The following is a 19,634-nucleotide window of genomic DNA, read 5'->3' on the forward strand; positions in this document are numbered from 1 at the left end:
TCGGCCCACAATGTCCCTGTGTCTGAGTGCTGCCTTTGCCTGCTCAGTTGCAGCCAATGGGGTCCACTTCCTCCCAGTGGCCAGGAATGGGGCAGCTTGGGCTACAAATGGATCATTCGAATCCAGAAGCATCATCTCCAGTCTGACTTTGGCACACTTGTACTCCTCTGTCAGACTGGAAATGGGCAGGTGTAACATCCCTTTGCCATAGAGCCCAATGCTGCTGAGGCACCTGGGAAGGCCAAGCCACTTCCTTGCATATGAGTTGACCAGTCTCTCCAGCTTTTCCACCTTTGAGAGAGGAACTTCATAGAGGGTTAGTGGCCACAGGAGACGTGGAAGTAGTCCATACTGCATGCACCAGAGCTTCAGCTTGCCAGGAAGCAGGGTTCTGTCGATGTTCTCCAGGCCGCTGGCTACCTCCTTCCTGAGCTGCTCTACTTGCTCTTTATCTTTGAGGGAGGCATCATACCAACGACCTAGGCTCTTCACAGGCTTCTCGGAGACCGTTGGAATGGGTTCTTCGCCAATGTGGAAGCGGTGGTCTGACAGCTTCCCCTTGACAATGGAGATGCTTCTGGACTTGCTCGGCTTGATCTTCATGCGAGCCAACTCAATGTTTTCCTGGAGCTTTCTTAGTAGCCATACTGTGCAAGCCTTGGTCGTGGTGAGTGTTGTGAGGTCATCCATGTAGGCTCTGATCGGCGGCAGCCTCAGCCCAGGTCTTATTCGCTGTCCGCCAACCACCCATCGAGAGGCCCGAATAATGACCTCCATGGCCAGGGTGAAGGCCAGCGGGGAGATGGTGCAGCCGGCCATGATTCCCACTTCCAGATGTTGCCATGCTGTGGTGTACTCTGCTGTGGTCACGCAGAGCTGGACGTCCTGGAAGTAGGCCTTGACAAGGGTTGTGAGAGCTGGTGGGATCCTGAAGTAGTCGAAGGCTGTCCACAGGAGGTTGTGAGGGACTGAGCCAAAGGCATTCGCGAGATCCAGGAACACCACGTGGAGATCCGTTCCCTCCTTCTTGGCGACCTGGATCTGATGCCAGATGACACTAGCATGTTCGACACACCCTGAGAAGCCTGAGATGCCTGCTTTCTGGATTGACGTGTCAATCAGGTTGTTTCTTTGCAGGTATCCTGCCAGCCTATGAGCGACCACGCTGAAGAAGATTTTTAGAAAGTAAGCAAGTTGAAACATTAGCAAATATAATTGCTGAGTGTTCTGACAGAGAAAGTTGGTTAACATTGGTTGTTATTATTGTGACTAGAAAGTGTCTGACTATAGTTTCATGGTGTAAATACTGTCAAAGAACTAGCAAGCTAGCTAGCTAGCTCAGAGGTGATGAGATGAGCTAGTCTGCTTGCACACTTACCAGCCAAAGAGCTAACTGGATGTACTTTATTATTTTACTTAAAGTAGATATACAATCTTTCTTATTCTGCTAGAATTGGGCTTTATGTAATACCATAATGGCATATTTACAGAACACGGACAGTGGGTTGAAGCATTGGAAATGTCAGTTGTTGTTTTTTTTAGAGTTGGACATACAAAGTTACACAGATTTCATTAGACATATTGTCTTGCCCTCCTCCTCCTCCTCTTTCTTCTACTCTTCCTCTTCTCCTCTGTTCTCCATGCTGCTCCATTCTTCCCCCCAACACAGTAGAGGTCACCTGAGGCCTCTCTTATGCTCTGACACCTGGTTGAACTGATTTGCCAATTGAGTTTGAACTTTAACCCTCTATGGCACCTTGTTGCCTCTAGGCAACATACCCATTATTGGCCTTTTACATTCACACAATGCATCCCCAGTTATGATGCAATACTTAGAAAAATAGGCAGGACCATAAGGAACCAAAGGCAGTGTTTGAATTAGTCACATGTCTCTCTGGAGGCCATGCAGCATCCCTTTCTTCCAGACCTTCCCACAAGAATTAGCGTAGACATTTCTGTCCACAAAAATCGATTAAAAACATATTTTCCTGGCCTTTTTCAACCTTGAAAAAAATATATTCACAATAATAGGTAAGTAAAGCTTACTTTCTAATAGTTTAATTTACTTTATTTGCTAATTAAGTAATGGAAACTTGTTAAAATGCAAATGTTGCCTTGAGGCAACACCGTACCATTATGGTAAGTTGCAAATGTTGCCTGTCAGGGGGCAGGCGTGCCTCTCTTGGGGCACCTCTCGGGCGCCTCTCGGGGGCACTCTCCATGCCATTACTTACCATTACTTACATGTATGTACTTTAGCCACTTTACTCTATTATACTGAGCCAATTACCACTATTGCACTATTGCACTATTGTCTATTGTATTCCACCCCTGTACATTGTACCGCACATTTAAAATCTTTTATCTAGTATGTTTTGTATAGATAGTTATGTCTAATCTTGTCGTATTATATTGTTATTTATTGTTTTTGTTTACTATGCACCGTGCATGAGAGGGAAATGCAATTTCAGCCCTCTGTATGTCTGTACATATATTAGATTAACAATAAAGCTGATTTTGACTTTGACTTTGACTGACCATTATGGCACAGTGTTGCCTCAAGGCAACTTACCCCAAAAAGTACCCCCCAAAAATCTTTATTGAAAATGTCTTTAGATTATGTTTATTTGGTCTATTCTAAGACAAAAAAACACTCCAAACATTGTTTTCCCAACTGGATTCATAATGCGTGCCATAGAGGGTAAAAAATAAATAAAAAGAATCGTCACAGCATTCTTGCCAGATGACAAAACATGTCAATCAGTAATCAACAAGGGAGTATGAGACTTCATTCCACGGTTAATTGAAATAAATAAAAGGAATATGGAACAAGGAAATAAAAATAAGCAGTAAACACATTCCAAGATGTGTGGCATGGATGCTATCAGCCTGTGGCACTGCTGAGGTGTTCATCAAGGTCTTTTCCCTAGCCCCCCAAAAAACGTATATTTCAACCTCAGTAAACAACCTTCTAAATTATTTCAACTTAAAAAGCACAAAAACCATTGATGGTATTGCACCCTTAAGGTCCAAACGCCTCTATGGTAAACAAAAAGCTCCCTGGAGAACTGCCTGGATTTGTGCAAACACTGACTCCGGAAAAATCTTGGTTTGGTACCTAGACCTTAGCGCTGCCTTTGACACTGTAAACCACAACATTCTAATAAACCCCTCAAAAAAAGTTCAGAAACGCTTTTTTGTTGATTATTCCTCCCCTTTAATAATACCAATTGGTATTGTATTTTATAGCGTTGGAAAGCCTGATTAGTCACCTTTACAACGAGGTACAACTTGTAAGGATCATGCATTCGTGGAATGAGCAACACAGCTAAACATGTGGGTAGTGGCCCAAAAATATTTGCCCAAATTGCCTATATTCTTCTGTCGAACTTGAGGGGTTTAGATAGACTAAAAACCTGGGTAGGACTTTCAGGTACTGCCTTAAACTGGTTTAGATCCTACCTACAGGACATTATTATGTCTCCATTGGCAACTTTGTGTCTGACCAAAATAAAATGACGTGGGATTCCCCAAGGATCAATCCTTGGCCCCATCCTATTCAATCTCTACATGCTTCCATTGGGACACATTATAAAAAAGAACAAGCAATTACTTGTGGTGTAATTTAACAGTTCAAATGTAGGACTAGGTGATACAATCCCTTATTTTGCACGTACCATGACACCCTGTTGTTGTGAGTGGGAACTGGGAACAACGATGGCTTCTCAGAGTTTCCAAGAGGGCGCCCTCCTTTCTTAGCGTTTCACTGATGAGCCCTCTACACCTCCTTAGCGTTTCACTGATGAGCCCTCTACACCTCCTTAGCGTTTCACTGATGAGCCCTCTACACCTCCTTAGCGTTTCACTGATGAGCCCTCTACACCTCCTTAGCGTTTCACTGATGAGCCCTCTACACCTCCTTAGCGTTCCACTGATGAGCCCTCTACACCTCCTTAGCGTTACACTGATGAGCCCTCTACACCTCCTTAGCGTTACACTGATGAGCCCTCTACACCTCCTTAGCGTTTCACTGATGAGCCCTCTACACCTCCTTAGCGTTACACTGATGAGCCCTCTACACCTCCTTAGCGTTACACTGATGAGCCCTCTACACCTCCTTAGCGTTTCACTGATGAGCCCTCTACACCTCCTTAGCGTTTCACTGATGAGCCCTCTACACCTCCTTAGCGTTACACTGATGAGCCCTCTACACCTCCTTAGCGTTACACTGATGAGCCCTCTACACCTCCTTAGCGTTACACTGATGAGCCCTCTACACCTCCTTAGCGTTTCACTGATGAGCCCTCTACACCTCCTGAGGGTTACACTGATGAGCCCTCTACACCTCCTTAGCGTTACACTGATGAGCCCTCTACACCTCCTTAGCGTTACACTGATGAGCCCTCTACACCTCCTTAGCGTTACACTGATGAGCCCTCTACACCTCCTTAGCGTTACACTGATGAGCCCTCTACACCTCCTTAGCGTTACACTGATGAGCCCTCTACACCTCCTTAGCGTTACACTGATGAGCCCTCTACACCTCCTTAGCGTTACACTGATGAGCCCTCTACACCTCCTTAGCGTTTCACTGATGAGCCCTCTACACCTCCTTAGCGTTTCACTGATGAGCCCTCTACACCTCCTTAGCGTTACACTGATGAGCCCTCTACACCTCCTTAGCGTTACACTGATGAGCCCTCTACACCTCCTTAGCGTTACACTGATGAGCCCTCTACACCTCCTTAGCGTTACACTGATGAGCCCTCTACACCTCCTTAGCGTTTCACTGATGAGCCCTCTACACCTCCTTAGCGTTTCACTGATGAGCCCTCTACACCTCCTTAGCGTTACACTGATGAGCCCTCTACACCTCCTTAGCGTTACACTGATGAGCCCTCTACACCTCCTTAGCGTTACACTGATGAGCCCTCTACACCTCCTTAGCGTTTCACTGATGAGCCCTCTACACCTCCTTAGCGTTTCACTGATGAGCCCTCTACACCTCCTTAGCGTTACACTGATGAGCCCTCTACACCTCCTTAGCGTTTCACTGATGAGCCCTCTACACCTCCTTAGCGTTTCACTGATGAGCCCTCTACACCTCCTTAGCGTTACACTGATGAGCCCTCTACACCTCCTCAGCGTTACACTGATGAGCCCTCTACACCTCCAGAGGGTTCAGCCATGAGGCCTGGCGTCCCAGGCTCATCCCCCTTGAAGTCATCTCTTTCTTGATGTCACTAGTGCAATGCTGGTACACTCTGCTGCCCGCTCCAATCATCAGAACCACATTCAACAGCATTGTAACATTGTAAACACAAATTCATTCATTGTATTTCAAGTCCACAGTTAAATTAAGTAATTCACTATTGTATGGATACTGTATATATATATATATATATATATATATGGCCTCAGAGGGCCAGCACTCATAGCATACAATAGATAACTCTCTTGGTCATAATGTCTTTGATCGATGATCCTGGTTCATATCATAAGAGTGAATTAGGCAAAATCAAAACTTAATCAGTCTTCAAATCAAATCTCCCCTGTCTACATAATTGTAATTTACATTAATAGATATATCAATGTGCAACAACAATCCCCACTTTTCGGATGCATGAATTAAACATCTGAGTCAATCATTTTGGTGATAAGCAGCATCAGGTAGCAATAGGTACACATTTTCAGGTAAAAAGCTTGAGAAGTCTGTCGTGGAAATCTAAGTTCCGGTCGTTGGTGAGACTTAGGTGAAAATGCACAGACACAATAAATGGTAAATGGTAAATGGACTGCACTTATATAGCGCCTTTTTTGCTGCCTCTCATTCACCCATTCACACACCCATTAACACACCAATGACGGCAAGCTGCCATGCAAGGCACTGGCCCGCTCACTGGGAGCAATTTTGGGGTTCAGTGTCTTGCCCAAGGACACTTCGATAGCCGGGGCTCGAACCGCTGATCTGCCAACCTTGTGATCATTAGACGGCGACTCTACCTCCTGCGCCACAGCCGCACAATACTTGTTCCTTTGAATATTTAATAAGTAGTTTGCAAGTACTGTCTCTCAGCTTCCAACAAACAAAGGGCAGAGAGCATAAAGAGCCCAGAACACAATCAGCAGATAGACTTTATACCTTTGCTAAAAGACCCCTCTTCTCCAATACAAGGAAGGGTTTTCAAATGTTAGTATTAGAAGGGAGAGTCTTGATCAGGGATGAGGTGACCTTTTGAATGAACAATAATAATAATAATAATTCATTAGATTTATATAGCGCTTTTCCGAGGCTCAAAGACGCTGACAATACAGGATATACGGAAAACACAAAAACAGCAAGCAACATGGACACATGGAACACAGAATCAGCGAACGGGGAGGGGGGGGGGGTGGTAGGGGGGGGGGGGGGGTGGTTAGGGGTAGGGGAGGTTGTATGCGTGTCCGGGGGGGGGGGGGGTGGGATGGGGGAGATGGCTAGGGGTAGGGGAGGCTGTAGGCATGGGAGAACAGGTAGGTTTTGAGGTGGGATTTAAAAGTGAGGAGTGAGGGTGAGTCTCTGAGTGGTTGAGGGAGAGAGTTCCAGAGGCGGGGTGCAGCTCGTGAAAAGGCACGGTGACCGAAGCCTTTGAGTTTTGAGGGTGGGACAGTGAGGGGAACAATGGATGAGGATCGGAGGGTGGTCATAGGGAATCATATAGTCTTATCTCTAGGGGACAGTTTGTAACCAGGAAGGGCAGCCGTCTCCCAGGGCCATTGACATTCCACTATATCTTTGTATCGTTATACAAGGACAGGATGTGACTGCAGAACATAAATACAATGTCACACTATGTCGTCCCAGAGTGGGAAACCTGCCCCCTCACACCCAGCTAAGCTAAGCAGACAGAGGGGAGATAATAAAATGTTTTGCAAAAATGCTACATCAGAGACAACTTCCCTGATAAAAAGGTACCCAACCTCTATTGAGTAGAGCCAGGGTTGAGCTAGGGTTGACCTAGGTCACCGGTAACCCTAGTCAGCACACTGTTGGTTAACACTTCATTGTTTAGGGGTAATGTGTTTGAATTAACAACTACATGTTGTTAATATGTTTAATGTTCAAATAACAGTAGAGTCATTAAGGCACGTTAAATGGAAGTATTACATATACAATCACTATTACATATACACATTTTGCCATAAGTCTCACCCACCTGGTCCTCATAGATAGACGGTCTCAGGTGTTCTCTGAGCTCCAACTAGCTCCATGTATATCCATTATTATTAATAATAATAATAATTAATAATAATTATTAATCATCTATTATAATAGATTGCCTGATGTCTGCATGTTGTAACATTTCTCTATTGTTTTTTGTTCTGTTATGTAATATATATTGTAAATATTTGATATATTTTGGTGTAAAAGAATAAAACAGATTTGAGTGTGCGGATGCTGCTTTTTTTCACTCCATTTTCAGACTCAAGGACACTTGAGAAGAAAAAAGAATACAAAAAGATAAAATCATACTCAGAAACTATGGAAGTGCTCAGGCAACTATGGCGAACAGGATTATTCTGGACCCATGCCATGCATGGGGAAGGCAAGCCAGAACAGATGGGTCTTGAGTCTGGTCTTGAATGTATTGAAAGTATCAGAGCATCGGATGGCTGGTGGAAGGATCATGTTCCACAGCTTGGGTGCAGCAGCAGAAAAGGTTTGGTCACCAAGTGTGCATCGCCTAGTGCAGGGTATAATGAGGAGGTCAGTGTCGGAGGATCGGAGACCATGTGCAGGGGTGTAGCCAGGGGTGGAGTAGGTCAGTTAGGAAGGCAGGAGCCAGGCCAGGGAGTGCCTTAAAGGTGAGGACCTTGAAGGAGATTCAGTATTTGATGGGGAGCCAGTGAAGTTGTTGTAGGGTGGGGCTGATGGGCTGCCAGGGTTTAGTGTCAATGAGGATCCTGGCAGCTGAGCTTTGGACATATTATAGCCGATTCAGGGCCTTGCTGGAAATACTATTGTTACAATAATCCAGACGAGAGGCGACAAAAGCATGTCATAATGTTTCAGCAGACTTATGGGAGTGAAGGGCGGAGGGAGACGAGGTGGTTTGGAGATGGAGGAAGGCAGACTTGGCTGACCAAGAGCACGTAAGGCTGTTCAAGGAAACTGCCAGTCTCCAATCATGTCACCTGATATTGATCTCAGATCAAAGGTCTCTCGTCTCTGCGTTGTGTCATTCCAGCCATTCAATGTAAAATAGCACCCTCAACAATAAGGTCTTCAGGTTCAATGATGGGGTTGCTGGGTCCTCAGGAGAATACATTGATTACAGAATTGCAGCATATAGGATACAATGCACATCCTCTCTCTCTTTCCAGCTCAAAACAAACTCCAACCCAGCAACAAGATCGTTTCACACAGACAGAAGCGTATAAGACACCCATCTCACAGTTGTTGACATTCCCCATCAGACCATCCTGCAGCTGGTATCTGAAAACATTGATAAACTGTCTCCCGTCTGTCTGTCTGGTAAACAGCCCTCAATTTGTGAGACTCTGCATCTTCACCTCTGACCTAATTTTCACCTTCTGTAACAAATCTAAACACAGTGGATATCATATCATATTGTGATAGAAGATATTGTTCAAATCCTTCACAGCCCATTCCATTAGTGGCCCCTTAGCTAAGCCAATGGCAGAGCCCCATTATATTAGTAAGCCATGACAGTTCTGTGAAAGCCATTCATGTCGATGCGTTCCATTAAGCCTGGTACACACAGAGATTTTCAAAATCTTAACAGATCTTTTATCTGAGAGAGACCCCACACATGAAGATAAAAAAACTGAACAGTTTATCGGTGTTCATTGAATACCCTCCTGGTCTCATGTTATTGTGTGCTGTGGGTAACTTGCATTTCCAATTTCTAGTGGTTATAAACATTTATTCATTCTTGTCTATTCCTTGTCATTAACACCATTGCCAAAACATATGTTTTCTTTCGCTTGTAGACCATATCCCAATACTTCTAATGTCACTTTCCGTCAGTGAAGCTGTGTGTTAAACTCCCTGTGATGTTGCCTTATTCCCTCCCTCCCTCCCTGTGATGTTGCCTTATTCCCCCTAAACAGGGAAAGTGTCAGTGGTCACAGACCAGAAGCCTATGATTAATGTATGCTCTTTTAACCCTCTGCTTATATGTACCCTCCTTTTAACCGCCTATGATTAATGTATGCTCTTTTAACCCTCTGCTTATATGTACCCTCCTTTTAACCGCCTATGATTAATGTATGCTCTTTTAACCCCCTATGTTATGCCCTTAAGCTAAATGCTTGTCCTGTCTACTTTTTTGTGCCTAGGTCTACCTATATTTTATCTTTTAAATGTACTTTTTTCCTCCAGGGAGCCGTATAAAACATCATGGCATAGGGACTGCGGATGAAAACTAGCTTTCAGGCTAACTCTGGCGTATTTACAATTTTTTTTTGTTTTGTTAATATGCACTGTCCCTTGAATAAATAAATGAATCTGAATCTGAATCTGAATCTGAAGCAAGAAGGTCTTTGTTACAACTACATCTGCCCCTTGTGGCAAATGATGTGGGTCTCACCTCAGCCTGCATAGCCAGCCACATGCAATGGCACAAACGGAAACACTGAGACAAAACAATAAGTCCGAAAATAAGCAGACAGAAAAGAATACTGTAGAAAAACAGCAACTCTTTATTACTTCATTACTTCCGATGCTAACCGATAACATAACTCAACAGTAACTGAAGAAGCTTCAGAAGCTGAGATGAAGGCATTCAGCAGTCAGAGGGGTTGGCTTGCAGGGTGGGACAACATCCAGTCGGTCACAACGTTGTGGAACATTTAGATAGGAAGTCAGCTCTATGCATGACATTTCTATTAGAAACATTTAGTATATTGCACCCTCCGAACACAACTGTGGAGAGCCACGGGGTAGGTATTAGTTATACACTCCCAGCTACCGAAGAAATCAGAGCCATGAACTCACAACTCACTAGCCAATCAGGAACATGAACAGTGTTCTAAAGGTCGGAGTCACAGCTATTTCCGGGCACGCCTCCCTTTGAACGGATCAAAGTCGTCCTGAAATAAAGTGACATAAAAACAGAATCAAAACACACAGTCTTGTAACTTTCTTTCTTTCTTTCTTTCTAACTAATCTTCTCTTACCTCTTCATCATCATCATCATCATCATCATCATCGAAAACAGTTCCCTTGCTTGACTGGTTCTGGCTCTGGGAGCCACGTCTTGTGGAAGACAAGGAGGTGGTCCTAGAGAGAGAGAGAGAGAGAGAGAGAGAGAGAGAGAGAGAGAGAGAGAGAGAGAGAGAGAGAGAGAGAGAGAGAGAGAGAGAGAGAGAGAGACAGAGACAGAGAGAGAGAGACAGAGAGAGAGAGAGAGACAGAGAGAGAGAGAGACAGAGAGAGAGAGAGAGAGAGAGAGACAGAGAGAGAGAGAGAGAGAGAGAGACAGAGAGAGAGAGAGAGAGAGAGACAGAGAGAGAGAGAGACAGAGAGAGAGAGACAGAGAGAGAGAGAGAGAGAGAGACAGAGAGAGAGAGAGAGAGAGAGTAAGAGAGAGTTAAGTAAACATCACTTCATCTGCGACCACCTGGCACATCGAAGGGATCTTACCTCTGAGTCTGTTTGGATGTTTTATCTGATTCTTCCTCATCATCATCAATGATCACCTAGAGATAAACAATGGGTGAGAGACCCAGTTAGATTTATCAGTCAGCCAAGTGGTTAATGCTCATACCAACGGTATTGGACAACCGTATCATACCGTACCAGGACTGGGCGATATGACTTCATGAATTCATTCCATTTGCCCAAACAATGTCGATAGCTGAAGAGAGCACACGTTTTACTGCCCAACCCTACAGTACCAGTCAAACGTTTGGAATCGAAATGGGTAAGTGTGTCCCAACCTTTGACCGGTACTGTATACGGTAGAGTAACTAACCGTCTCTGTGTAGGATCTGGGCGGCGCCCCCCTCGATGGTCTTTGGGTTGGAGCCTGGAACGCTGCAGAAGAGAGAGAGAGAGAGAGAGAGAGAGAGAGAGAGAGAGAGAGAGAGAGAGAGAGAGAGAGAGATACAGAGAGACAGAGAGAGAGAGAGAGAGAGATACAAGGATGGGAGAAACAAGGATGGAGACAGGGTTGGAGGAACGTGTAGAAGACAGGATGGTGAACGGACAGAGGAAGAGGAAGAGGGAAGGAACGAGGGATGGATGGAGAGTCTTCAAGGCAGTGCAGTCTCCAAACAAACCCTAGACTAGACGTTGATTCTGACTCTTGATCGAAGAGTTGCACGTGCGCATGCGCTCACCCTCCATGATGGATCTGCTGGGGGCGGGAGTTAGAACTGAGGCCTTCTGGGAACGTGCCCGGCCCGCCCGGCCTGCCGGCTTTGCTTCAGCGGTTGCTGCACCTACACACACACACACACACACACACACACACACACACACACACACACACAACGTTGCATATGTTATCAATATATGTATATGAACACAGAATCCAACTCATTACTCTATGTGCTTGCCATATACTGATTTTCTCTGGGTTCACTGTCAGCTTTGCAAAAGGGCACCTGTCTGTCTCATACCCAAGCAGCAGCCCAGTTACTAATCGCATGTAATCAGCCGTAATCACCGGGCACATATATATGGCTAATTAGCAACGTATTCTACGGCGGAATCAATTCCATCTTAGTTTTTTCGAACCTGAACCCGAACCCGAACCTGGGGGTAAGGACAGCTTCTGTTTTAGCCAATGAACTCATAGGTCTGTTTAACCCTAGGTTAGGTTAGATCTGTTTAACCCTAGACCTTGGGTTAAGGTAAGTCTGCATTTCACACAATGGAACCTCTCGCTTGGCCAAAGTAACTCACCCCTGCCCCTCCCCCTCCCCTTCCCCCCCCTGCTCCCCCGGCCCCGGGTCGGAGGAGGAGGGGGGAGGTCCTCATCTGAATCCATCGCAATATCATCCATCTCTTCTGCTAGGTCATCATCATGGGGGGTGTCAGCCTGTGGCAAACGGGATCTAGCTCTGCTGATGGCCTGGAGAGGAAAAAGAAGAAAAAAAGACGTGACAAATCCTGTAAGATATCGTGAATGGAGATCTCAACATAGAGACAAGATATTCCTAAAAAAAAAGTAATAGGATGGAAAGGTCAGTCACATATGTATGTCTGTAAGCACGTGTGTGACTCATTTTTACATTTACATTCTTACCATTTAGCAGACTTAGCAAGCGTTTATTCAACAGGGATTACAGGGACAGTCTCCCTGGATTAAGTTAGGGTTAAGTGCCTTACTCAAGTGGTGGTGTTCCCAGGCGGGACTTGACCTCCTGATCACCAGTCCACCTCACTATCCACTACGCCACCACTACCCCTGACTCTGTGGGTAGTCTGTCTGTGGATGTGTGGGTGTGGTCATGACTCACCTCTCTGACCTCCTCCTCCTCCTCCGCAGTGTTTTTCTTCGAGTCTCTGAAACGTCGAATCTGGGAACAGAACAACGGTTAAAACTCCAAACCTCTCTACCATTTCCTATTAAAGAAATGATCTAAATAAAGAAAAAACAAGAGGCCGTTCAGACTTGCTCTTATGTGCCGTGATCGGATACATGTCCACATTATATAATATGTCATCAAAGTAGCCAGGTCTGGAAACCAGTGGGACACTTGTGGGATCAGATTTTTCCGAGGAAGCATTCTGAACAGTAAGGTGGCCAGGGGTTGAAACAGCAGGGATGTGTTTAGGTTTCATTAAAACGTCGATGATAGGATCAACGTTTGATCAGCTTTGATCCGACCACAGGATCACATCTTAAGACTGAAGTCTGAACAAGGTCTAAATAAGCTATTTGAAATGGTATTAACATTGCTTGTCATGGTTAAGGTGGTAATCGAAACGGTATTAACATTTTTGCTGTGATTAGTTTTGTTCAGACTGCACCGCATTCCTTGCTGTGCCCGTGGACTAAGCCACACCAATACTATCAACTAACGTATGTGTGCCTGTGTGCGCATGTGTGTGTCTGTTTGTGTGTATGTGTGTGTGTGTGTGTGTGTGTGTATGTGTGTGTGTGTGTCTGTTTGTGTGTATGTGTGTGTGTGTGTGTGTGTATGTGTGTGTGTGTGTGTGTGTGTGTGTGTGTGTGTGTGTGTGTGCGTGTTTGTGTGTGTGTGTGTGTGTGTGTGTCTGTTTGTGTGTGTGTCTGTTTGTGTGTGTGTCTGTTTGTGTGTGTGTGTCTGTTTGTGTGTGTGTGTGTGTGTCTGTTTGTGTGTGTGTGTGTGTGTGTGTGTGTCTGTTTGTGTGTGTGTGTGTGTGTCTGTTTGTGTGTGTGTCTGTTTGTGTGTGTGTGTGGTTTTAGGATTGAGGTCAGTCAAGGGAGGGTAATCTAGTAATTTTCCTTTTACTTCCATATGGAACACTACACTGCAGTACACTGCAGGGGGGCTGTTCCACAAATCCCTCAAGTGATTCCTCGAATGAGAATCAGGCTCGTGTCATCAATGTTCACACAAGTCCGGTTTGGAAATTCTCGATTTGGGCGCGTGCCCGCAGTGAGAAGGAGCCCAGAAGAGACGGTTGTCGAAAAGAAGATACTAGACTGGACAGTGACAGCGCAGCGCTCCTACTTATTGATCTTTATGAAGATGAAAAATAATGTGTAAAAAAGTGCAATACTGCCGCAATTAACGAGGCGAGGGGAAATGGTTTGGCAAGAAATTGCTGACTGATTAAATGCGTAGGTCATACTAGCCCCTACTTATTGTTTTATGTTTATTTTATAAATAAATGAATATTCACTACTGTGGTGATATGAGCAGCAGGCTACAAACTGTCAGATAGCAGAGTGGTATTAACCGCTGCCATCAGATCTATCTATTTATCTATCTCACTATCAAACTATCTAGCACACACCTGCTTATTAACATCTAGCACACACATCTCGTAAAAGGTGGGAACTAATATTTCCAAAAAGACACTTGATGGAACTGTCGTTCGGGATTTAGTTTCCACCTGTGAGACATTTTTGACACACATCTGACTTAAACCAGACTGTAAACCTGGTCGCTAAAAGGTTGGTTCTGAAACAAACAAACAGCAAATTATTTGAGCCACATTCATGGAACGGAACTCGAGTAGAAATGATTGTGAATTCTCAAAACTAGTCAGGATTAGCTCTAATCGCGCTTTGTGGAATAGGCCCCTGGTCAGGTCTTACATTCTGTTAGATAACCACCATACGAGTTCTAGAGACTGTCGATGGGGTGATGGGGTGTGCGTGTGCATACACACCTCGATATCGATGTCTTCTTCGGTAGTGACACCTCTGGCTTGGAGGTGCCGTTGTGTTTTCTCCAGCTGGTAGGAGATCAGCTCCTCAATGGCGTCTTTCTCTTCCTTATCGACAAACTCCTGCACTGCTTTCCCCATCCCCTGTTCTGTCAGGAGAGACAGCTGCACCGTCTGTACACACACACACACACACACACACACACACACACACACACACACACACACACACACACACACACACACACATACACACACACACACACACACACACACACACACACACACAGAAAATGTGTTAATGTGTACTATTTCGACCCAGATCTGGGGGGTATTCCATCAACATCGCTAAAGGAAAATCGAGTCTCGCGAGATTGATCAAAAATAAGACAGGATTCCCCTTTAGCAACGTTGATGGAATACCCCCCTTGTGTGTGCAATATGTATTTTTACTATGTGTGTATGCGTGTATGTTTACTGTGTGTGTGTGTGTGTGTGTGTGTGTGTGTGTGTGTGTGTGTGTGTGTGTGTGCGTGCGTGTGTGTGTGTGCGTGTGTGTGTGTGTGTGTGCGTGTGTGTGTGCGTGTGTGTGTGTGCGTGTGTGTGTGCGTGTGTGTGTGCGTGTGTGTGTGTGCGTGTGTGTGTGTGTGTGTGTGTGGTGTCTGCCCACATGTATGTGTGTGTGACTGTGAAGTGGAGCTGTGGAGGAGATGAATGATCACAATGATCACCTGTTCGGCTGTTTGGTAGTACTGTTTCACCAGGTCCTCTACCCTCAGACCCTCAGTGGTGGAGCCATCCAACAGCTGCCCAAAGTCAACATTGTCCTCACCTATACACATACATGCACACATGGAAAAATAAACCATCATACAAACTTTTTAAAAATCAAGAGACAACAGGGGTCTCATAACATTGCTACATGTGTTTTTGTGTGTGTATGAATGTATGGTGTGTGTGTGTGTGTGTGTGTGTGTGTGTGTGTGTGTGTGTGTGTGTGTGTGTGTGAATGCGCACACTTGTGTGTGTGTGCGTGTGCGGACAACCTTTAACATTCTCTCTCTGCTCGCGGCGTCTGAGAAAATGAATGACGTCTTTGGGGTTGGCGACACGTTCGACAAACTTCTGACTGAAACGAGTCGAGTTGAAGGCCTCAAAACCCCCACCGTAGTCCACCTAGACACAAACACACACACAAACACAGACACAGACACACACACACACACACACACACACACACACACAGTAAAATCGTGTAAGAAATCGTATCATCAATAAGTCTCTCTCTCAGTCAGACGTGTGTGTGTGTGTGAGTGCATGTTTGAGAGAGTAAGAAAGTGTGTGCGTCTTACTCTGAGACGTATGAGAGGTTTCTCTGGGCTGAGGGGGTTCCCCAGTCTCTCTCTCTCAGCTTCCTCCAGCATCTCCTCGACCTGCAGCCGCCATCACACTCATTTTAATTCAACTCAATTCAATTCAATTCAATTCAATTCAATTCAATTCAATTCAATTCAATTCAATTCAATTCAACTTTAACTTTTACTTTCGACTTGCTATTATATAGGATATCTATATAAGGCTTGTATGTGCAAATACATTAGATTTTTTAAACCATATCAATGATGGACTAATAAGATATATACAGAGAATAGTGTGTGTCACCTTGTTATAGCAGTACTGTTCCACCCTGCGTGTGACCTGGGGCGTCTCGGGAGTGAAGAGGTCGTGGAGGTCTGACAGGACGAGGTCCTGGATGTAGAACTGACGAACCGTCTGGAGGGGAATCTTCTCCAGGTTCATCTTACGCCCCTTCACCCTCAGCAGGCCAATGTGCCTACACACACACACACACACACACACACACGCATTAGAAGTGGGGAAACACACACATAGAAGTGGGAGAAAAACACACAAAAAAGAGAAAAAGATGGCTACTTAGAAGAATATAAAATATAAAACAGATTCTGGTTTGTTTAACACTTTTTTTGTTTACTACAGAATTCCATATGTATTCTTTCATAGTTTTGATGTCTTGAGCATAAATCTACAAAACAACAACAACAACAAAAATATATATAAAGAAAGAAAAACCATTGAATGAGAAGGTGTGTCCAGACTTTTGGCTGCTACTGAATATCTGTTACATTCCTATGGGGTGTGTGTGTGTGTTTACTTCTTCACAGCCTCTCCAGGTGACAGTGACGTGACCACAGAACTGCCAGGCTGCGTGACGTAGAACAACTGTTGTTCGTTCCTGGTCGGAGAGATCAGACACTCGTGTTCATGCCCCCAAACCACCAGATCCAGGAAGTCATCAAGGAACTGTTCTGGGATGTAGTTAGTGGCCCCGTGCTTACTCCTGGACACGGACACACACGGACACACACGGACATACACACACACACACACACACACACACATACACACACACACACACACACACACACACACACACACACACACACACACACATGGACACATACACAGACAGTGTATTCAGAGGGGGATAATGGGGTGTTTTGGGCAAATTTCCAGAATGATCCCTGTTATGTCGTGAGTTTAGAATGAGAAGGTTCTATCTCCGTTTAGGGCAATTCAGAGATATTGAGCGTCAAAGTTTTTACATTCCATTATGTTCTGTGAGATGGAACCTTTGTATTTTATTAATTACTAACTAAAAAATGGAAACATTTTAAAAATAACACCACACAGGCATTAATAAACACCTAATGGATCAAAACTCAATTTTGACAAAAATGGAGATAGAACCTTGTAATTCTAACGTCACCATGTACACTGTTATGTTCTGTGGCACACACCTGTTCTGATGGATGGTGAAGAGGTTGAACCACTGGTCTTGGTCCTCTTTAGGGCGCAGCATGGCCACCTGCTTATTAACAAACATCCTGTAGAGCCGTTCGTCAGGGATGGAGCCTGTGCACACACACACACACACACACACACACAGCGTTCTAGTTTGTTTCAATGTAAGACTATCCACACTTGTGAGAATATAGCTCAGAATCAACACAAGCCTCATTGCCTCATATACACACACACACACACACACACACACACACACACACACTAACCAATGCCATATAGAGCTAGTTTGGTGTTGCCTTTCTGCAAGAGGACGGGACTGATCTCTATTCTCTCCACTGACTGGTGACGACCAAAGTGATTGAGGAGTCCAGCAGAACTCAGCAGGTCCAATGCACACAGACCATCAGCCTGGAGGAGAGAAATTGAGTCACACACACACACACACACACAAAACACAAGGCTGATCGCTGACTAATGCTTGTTGTCACTCTGAACGTTCACTAACAATTAAAAAACTACGGCCAAGGACGTTCTAATAAAACATTTGAAACAGCAAAATGATATTCTATTTCAATACAACGCATATCAGCAACCAATCAAAATGTTCAGTCTTTTCTTTTGAAACACAGAACTATGTTTCAACGTTGTTGAGAATCACAACACAAACTCGCTAGTCAAGCCAAAAAACTGCAACGCAATGGATTCGGTGTGTAATCCCCCACTGCAACCTAGTTAACTAGAACACTACTTTACATTGTTAGCAGGCCAACAAAACAAGCTGTGTTAGTTGACTAGCGATGTGTCGTTGATTTTCAACAACGTGGAAATGTATTCACATTTTTCGAAAGAAAAGTCCGATCATTACGGTACATCAGTTCCCGATATGAGGACGAACGCATTAGAACGTGTCACATACAAGACAGACAGAACCTCTTCCAGAAGAAATGTTAGAGCTTCAATCTGCCTCGAGTTAGAATGTAACTATGGTGACAGAGCCTACCCCAGTCGGGTCGTCATGGTTACCATGAACACTGAACACAGGGATGGAGATATTGAGATTGACATCCTGATAGTTCACCCAGGGGAACCTGAAACACACAGACAGGCTCACTTGAGAACACAGATACACACACCAACAGTAGTATTATATTACAGGACGTCATACCTAAGCCAACTAACTAGCCACACAAACACACACACTTGCTGTTGCTGAAGTTTACTGCTTGGTCGCTAAGGATGTTGAATTGGATGGGAGAGTCTCCCATGCAGTATTGTCTGAGGAGAGAGATGCAGGAGTGGAGGCAGCGACGGGACGGTTTGTTCTCGTGGAACAGATCCCCTCCTAGCAGGATGAAGTCCACCTGGGTGGGAGAGCAAGACCGAGATCAGACAGCGTGTTCTGATGTAGGCCCTAACAGATCTACAGACCTCTTCCTAGCAGAATGTTTTCGGAAATCACATCACAATAGATGTACATGTGTACTTGATTCAAACCAGCTCAGTGGCCTTTGCGGTTAGAGTGTCCGCCGTCAAGCCGCCTCACGCTACGGAAACAGGAGATAGGCTCCTGCTCCTATGGGCCCTTCTCAAGGCTGCTTACTGTACTTGATTCATCCTCCATGCGAAGTGATAAAAGGACAGTAGACAATGAGGAGAATGCCGGAGGGGCTTCGGTAGCACGTTTTGGTCCTAGAACGGCGTCTAAAACGTCACAATCTATACTTCACACACCTGATTCTCTTTGGCACATTTTAGGATCTCGTCAAGGGTGTTGAAAGTGTCGTTTCCTCGGACCGCGTCCTTCTCCATGTAACCAAGGTGAATGTCCGTAGCGATCAGGATCTTAAAGGTGTCTTCATCATCCCTGGCGACAGAACCAACCAGGGTACTGTTGTTAGAACCACTACATCCACTAGTTCTACTTGGCCTATATACCCCATTCTCACCTTACACACTAACTGAATACTTATTATAACTCAATACTCAATACAATATATTATAATACTTATATAGCACCTTATTCCAAAGCACTTTACAATGGCCACACCCCCAATTGCGGCAAACTACCATGCAAGGCGCCTGCCCGCTCATTGGGAGCAATTTATGGTTCGGTGTCTTGCCCAAGGACACCTCGACATGTGGCCAGGCAGGGTTCGAACCGTCAATCTGCCGACATTGCGATCATTAGACGCCGGCTCTACCCCCTACACACTAACTCCACTCTCACAGTTCTCTTGTGAAAACAACAATAAGATGATGGCAACTTGCATGGTGTTCTCTGAAGTCATGTTGTTCAAGTGGCACGGCACCCAAACAACTCACAGAATCCTGCCACCTGAGGAAGGGAATGTCACCTAAATAACATGAAAAAAATAAAAATAAACGTGGTTAACCATTGCAGTCTCTCATGCTAGACACAGCAAAGCAGCTGTGGAAAATAAGTGAACAATTTCCATGCCATATAATCCCAAATGGC

General features: G+C 44.9%; 1 protein-coding gene across 1 annotated transcript; it reads right to left on the minus strand.

Annotated features, from left to right (window-relative positions):
- Positions 1-9,963: 9,963 nt before the first annotated feature.
- Positions 9,964-19,296, minus strand: LOC308173900 (double-strand break repair protein MRE11-like; the record flags this gene model as incomplete). The annotated part of the gene is made up of 19 exons (XM_080548953.1): positions 9,964-10,095; positions 10,183-10,285; positions 10,649-10,704; positions 10,980-11,041; positions 11,347-11,448; positions 11,915-12,083; positions 12,472-12,531; positions 14,336-14,506; positions 15,064-15,164; positions 15,379-15,508; positions 15,685-15,765; positions 15,995-16,166; positions 16,506-16,691; positions 17,152-17,266; positions 17,425-17,566; positions 18,159-18,246; positions 18,359-18,519; positions 18,890-19,022; positions 19,289-19,296. The coding sequence occupies 19 exons, from the start codon at positions 19,294-19,296 to the stop codon at positions 10,054-10,056; spliced, it is 2,082 nt and encodes a 693-aa protein (XP_080405079.1). The 3' UTR covers positions 9,964-10,053.
- Between the last annotated feature and the right edge of the window lie 338 nt (positions 19,297-19,634).

This window comes from Nansenia antarctica (assembly GCF_963989245.1).
Source record: "Nansenia antarctica genome assembly, chromosome: 19".
In the NCBI taxonomy this organism is placed as follows: domain Eukaryota; kingdom Metazoa; phylum Chordata; class Actinopteri; order Argentiniformes; family Microstomatidae; genus Nansenia; species Nansenia antarctica.